The sequence below is a fragment of the Clarias gariepinus genome, chromosome 10 (assembly GCF_024256425.1).
Source record: "Clarias gariepinus isolate MV-2021 ecotype Netherlands chromosome 10, CGAR_prim_01v2, whole genome shotgun sequence".
Taxonomy (NCBI): Eukaryota; Metazoa; Chordata; class Actinopteri; order Siluriformes; family Clariidae; genus Clarias; species Clarias gariepinus.
In genome coordinates this window covers 4,030,261-4,036,260 of record NC_071109.1, presented here as the reverse complement: position 1 = coordinate 4,036,260, position 6,000 = coordinate 4,030,261, and the positions used below count along the sequence as shown (strand labels likewise).

Here is a 6,000-nt window from a genome sequence, read left to right as displayed (position 1 = left end):
GATGGAGAGAACTTAAGGTTTCCCGGAAATGTTCAAAATTTTAGAGTTGTAAAAATATACAGTATTAAAAATATGTTGCAAATTCATAATTTGTTTTGTTTTTTAGTACAAGGTCACACAATAGTCCAATGAAATGTCACAATATTCAACATTTGAAACAGTAAAACCTCGTATTGCGAGTAACGCGGTTTGCGAGTGTTCCACAAGATGAGCTTTTTAATAAATTTAGACTTAAAAAAACAAATAAGTCTTGGTTTACGAGTCCCGAGTATCATGTATCATGCATGCGCTTCTTGTTTTGATGCCGAGCGTCACATGATCACAACTTGTGTAAGACAAGAAGAAGGAAAAAGGGAGGGTCTGATTCCTCCTCTCCCCTTACTTCAGCTTTACACACATACACAAACACACACACACATACAATACACACACATACACACATACAGCGCCCGTGATCTGGAAAAACACGGATCTGTCGGGATTTATTTTTACTATTTTTTAAGGTAAAGTGCAGGTTAATTTGTTTAATTTTCACTTTATATCTTGTGTAATTATTTTCATGTATTAATTTTTGGGGGCTGTGGAATGAATAATTTAGGTTTCCATTATTTCTTATGGGAAAATTCGCTTTGGTTTACAAGTGTTTTGAAATACGAGCTCACTTCAGAAATGAAACATGTTCATAAATTAAGGTTCCACTATACAAGCCGCAGTTTGTATATTTAAATCATAAGAAAGTTATCCGAGTGAGTAGATTTTTTCACTTTTATGATTAGTATTAACAGTTACAAAAAGGAGACAGACTTTTGTTACAAAAAGTAAAGACTTTTAGAGAATCTAAGTACTAGGAAACTTTAGCACTTCAGTATAAACAGTATCTTGATATTGATCCCTTTTTGTTCTTTCACTTTTGGTTTTCGTTTTGTTGAAATTGACGGCAGCATAATTTATCTCCGTGACTTCAGGGTTCTACAAGAACAAATATAAAGTTGTTAATAAATAAAATATGTATTGTTGGGACTAAACTTAATGTCATGTATGGACCTGTTTAGTTACCTGATTATTTGCTTTTCTTATTGGAGGCTGCACTGTAGTAAAAAAAAAAGTAGCATTTACAATTCAACTGCACTGCAAGTGTAATGATGGGGTTATTATTTTTTTTCTTTATAAATGTGTGAGATTGGTTATATATATATATATATATATATATATATATATATATATATATATATATATATATATTTTTTTTTTTTTTTTTTTTTTTTTTTTTTGTTTTACAGCAATATAACAAAAACCTACCTATGCATTGCTCAGAGTTTTGTTTTTTACAGTATAAAATAGCTTGAGCACAGTTCACTACCACACATACTGCCAGCGCTACAGCAAAGTAGATCACTATAGAATCAGATTCCCCTGGAAAAAAAAATAAATCTTAATGATTAATATGTACACATTGGTAAACTATATTTACAATATTTACAACTAAACCAAAGCGAACAGGTAATCACTCCAATTACATACTACATGGTGAGCAAATTCATTCTTACCCAGTTGTACTCGTGTTCCGTTCCCAAAAATGATCTTCCCACACGCGACCACAGCGCAGTAGTAAGTCCCAGTATCATTGTGAGTGAGGATGTTCTTGGAGAAGTTGTACACACAGGTGTGTTTAGAAGAGGTGCTCTCACACTGATGGCTGCTGTTGTGATGAGTGTAAATGATTTGAGGATGGGATTGTGGTGGAGCAGCTCTGAACCAGAGCACTTGGAGTTCTGCTGCTCTGCTCTCAGAGAGAACCGAGCACTGCAGAGTCACTGACGCTCCTGCAGGAACCGAGTCCAACACACTGCTCTGGAACACTGAGAGTTTTACATCGCTGTCATCTAGTCAGTATAATACAAAGAGTGTGCAGTTGGTTACTAACATTTTTCTCACTAAATACCCAGCAGTTACTTAATGACCTCATAAAAGATATATGAAAATATCACTATTCAAATTTAAATTTAATATTATTTGTCAAATCCACAACAATACACAGTATGGTATGCATTGAAAAGCTTATACAAATGCCCAAGACGTTACAAAAAGAAAAGAAAAAAAAAAGGTGTCTCTAGGATGAAATGAATTGCCCCTACATTTAAACTAAATATATTTTTTCAATAAAAGTAAAATAAAATAACTGATCATTTTTAAAACAGAAATTATTTTTCTAAATTATAAAAAGCATAGTAAATGAACATTAAAATGTACAATATGTACAAAAGTTACCAAAATAAAATTTAATTAAAATAAAAAGGTATGAATAATGCAGGATTTAACTGTGGCTGGTGAAAAATACAAAGTTCCTTCCCGTGCTTTAATTAAACATTAACTACAGCTTTCAGTGCTTTATAAAGAGGAAAAGTGTTGGTAATAAAAGCAGTGTAAAGTATATGTGACAATACACAATAACTTCTACCATAGTCCTACTGCTAAAACTACTACTACTGAAGGAAACTTAAAAAATGTTAATATTGGTTTTAGAATAAAGTGAAACTAAAAAACAGTTATAAAAATAATAATCTTAGCAACTAAAAAATTATTTATGGAATACCAAATAATATGATTAAAAATTGGATTCGCTTTTCTTTTTTGTGTATTTTTGGAAACATTTTTGTACAAATAAAAAATAGATAGATGGATAGATAATAATAATAATAACAACAACAACAACAATAATAATAAAAATTATAATAATAAGTGGACAAAATTATGAAGGAACAAATTTAGACACGCTAAGGCAGTGAATTTAAAACATTATTATGGACATTATTAGTTATGTGCAAAACTTTCTGTTTTGAACACTGCAACATATAAAGACCAATCTGTTCAATAGCAGCAGTGATTCTTGCCTAACATGATATAATAAAGATAATTAAAAAAAAAAAAAAAATTCTAAGAAGTATTAACATGTTCCCCTATAAAATGGAATAATCCTAATTTCTCTACCTGTCCTGGCTGACTTTTTTATTACTGGATAAACATGTCTAAATACACTAATTTATAAATTGGAAACTCTATTTATAAATGTATGTCTGTGTGTGTCAGTGATTTACCTGTCACAGCTACGAATGTTCCATTGGAAAATTCAAATTTAGCCCAGTAATAAATTCCGCAGAAATACAGTCCTTCATCAGCTTTTTTTGTTTGTAGAATTGATAAAGAAATGCCGTTAATAATATTTTCTATTTTAAATCCAGAGCTAAACTCAGGTGAAATGTCAGTGTCTTTATGTTCTATCGTTTTTCCCACTTCCACAGGCATCTCTCCAAACCGTTGCTTGTACCAAACAATAAGGTCCTTATTGTGTTCATCACGAAATGTGCAGTTCAGAGTCACACGTTCTCCAGACTTCACCGAGACAAATGATGATCCGTGAAAATCTACAGCCTGGCCTGGAACTAAAAAAACAATTCAGGTCAGGTCCAGTGCAAAAATGACTTTTTACATAAGGGGAAAAAAGTACTTACAAATGTTTAGAGATAAAATAAGAGTCCAAAGTGGAGCCATCTTCATAAATGTCATGTACTTGGGTGGAGGTGTTTGAAAGAATTTACAAACCAAACCACTGAGACTTTTTGTATTGAAGACTTTTATCTTACTGGCTGCTACAAGTCACATGATCACTTTGAATTTCCACTCCACCCACGTATGTTTGTACATTAAATTGGGCCAGCAGAAGTCAGTGGTGAAAAATACACAAACACATGGTACATAAGTATCTGTAGGTAAATGTATATTTTAATTAAATTACTAGAGCTAAATGTATGTCTCAGGAGTGTAATTCACTAAAATACACAGAACAACCATAACAGTAAAACATTCTAACCACCTGGGACTTGGGGTCCCCATGGCTCCATAGCCCGTCTAGGGGAGTTCTGGAGTGTCTGGCACCAGGATGCGGGCAGTAAACTCTTTGGGTGCTGTGAGTTAAAGGGTGCGGTATCTGACCATTGGACTTGTTGGTCCATTCGGATTGGGAGCTGGGAAGTTCGGAGGTCAGATCAGTAGCTCTGGGCTCTTAGTCTGCAGGGCCATGTGTGGGGTGGACTGAACTACACTGGGTGTTCTGGTGCCTTTATATTGTGGACAGTATTTACTATTTAGGTGATTTATCCTACATTGACTTTTCTGGTACTGGCCTTTAATATGTAGTTCTAATATTATGGCTGACTGGTCTGTAACTTATTTTAACATTTTATGTACAAAGTCCTTGTCAAATTACACCAGTTGCTTGGGTTTCTGTCAATGTTATAAATGTTGAAAGTATAAAATCTTGTCTTGCCAATTTATACACTGTCTGGCCAAAAGGTCTCTTAGATCACTTAAACACTTGATGTTACATAAATGAGATCATCAAACATATTTTATTATTACACAATTTTTAAAAAGCTGAATTAAATTTTTATTTAATTTAACTTGCCACACTCAGCCCTGATCACTACCAGACCTGTTGAATTAGAAAATCACTTAAATACAACCTGTTTGACAAAGTGAGGCATGCTAAAAAATCTCACAAGTACTTGACACGTGCCAGTGTGGAAAGGATTACAAAGTCCTTTCCTAAGCTTTGGGACTCCATTGAACCACAATGAGGGCCATCATCCACAAATGGAGAAAACTTGGAACAGTGGGTCACAAGACTGGCCAGCCTATCAAAATTACTCCAATAGCAAAATGACAACTTATCCAGGAGTTCAGTAAAAGAACACAGAACAACATCCAAAGAACTGCAGGCCTCACTTGCCTTGGTTAAAGGTCAGTGTTTATGATTTAACAATAAGAGGAAGATTAGGCCAAAATGGCATCAATGGAAAAATCCCCATGCAAAAGCCACCGCTGACCAAAAAGAATACAAAGGCTCACCTTAAATTTGCCAAAATCCTGATTATCCCCAAGACTTTTAGTTAAATAATATGTGGACTGACGAGAAAAAAGTTTACAAGTTTACATCTGGCATAAAAATAACACATCATAAAAAGGACATCATACCAAGAGTCTACAATGGTGGTGGTAGTGTGTGAGGTCTGTTGCTACTTTGCAGCTTCCAGACCTGGACGACTTGTTATACATAATTGATGAAACCATGAATTTTGTGCTCCGCCAGAAAGTCCTGAAGGAGAATGACCAGCTATCAGTTTGTGATTTGTGAGCCTAAGATTAAGCGCACTTTGATTATAAAGCGTGGAGACCGATGAGATCCATGCCTATCTGCTTAAACGGCATGCTGATGATTGGCAGTGAAATCAGCATGGTGGGCTTTGTCGGCACTGTTTGCTGACACTCTGGGCAGCGCTGACAGAAGCTATGGTTGTGTTTTACTGGGAAGTATGAGATGGCCCGGGGCTGTGTGGGTCTATCTTCTTCACCCTCTATTTGTAATACCTGTTTCTACCAGCGTTTTAAGCAGGGATTATCTTTTTGTAACTGTCCAAAGCTGCCATTGAGTTTAACCTGCGGAGTCAGGGACACAAAAGGGTTAGAGGGATCATTAACCTCATCTTCTCCTCATGGTAGCTGGGCTATAATTGGGAAGACCTGGCTATTGTTTGTTTGTATGTGTGTCTGTCTGTTTGTGTGTCTTTGCACATGTTTTACTTCTCTTTTTTTAACAGCTCTGTTCCTAACTGCAAATAGTGTGGATTCTTATCTGCACATTTAGTAACGTACTTCAGTTAAGTATATTCAGATAAGAATATTGCACTGGGCCTCACATTTTTTTCCCCCAAAAAGACATGTGACCCCTACAACCAATCACATGTCTCATTTTGGAGCATGCTCAGTAAAGACTGCCTGTATTATAAATGCAAACCTTGCGTCATATTATATTCTGTTACATGTGAGTACCTGAGATGGCTGGTTTCTTTGTTTTCTTTTGGATCTTCTGCACTATATGTAAGTAATAAGGATTTAATATATAGTTTGTTTGCGATCCAAGTTTTTAATGACTCTAAATCATTT

The 6,000-nt window shown here is 34.9% G+C and overlaps 1 protein-coding gene across 1 annotated transcript; it reads right to left on the bottom strand.

Moving 5' to 3' along the window:
* Nucleotides 1-598: 598 nt before the first annotated feature.
* On the bottom strand, nucleotides 599-2,898 carry LOC128531787 (uncharacterized). Its single transcript, XM_053505936.1, has 5 exons — nucleotides 2,892-2,898; nucleotides 1,548-1,883; nucleotides 1,300-1,413; nucleotides 1,057-1,088; nucleotides 599-969 (listed from the first exon to the last, which is right to left on the bottom strand). Exons 1-5 carry the CDS (start codon nucleotides 2,896-2,898, stop codon nucleotides 838-840), a joined length of 621 nt encoding a protein of 206 aa, XP_053361911.1. The 3' UTR covers nucleotides 599-837.
* Nucleotides 2,899-6,000: the final 3,102 nt, after the last annotated feature.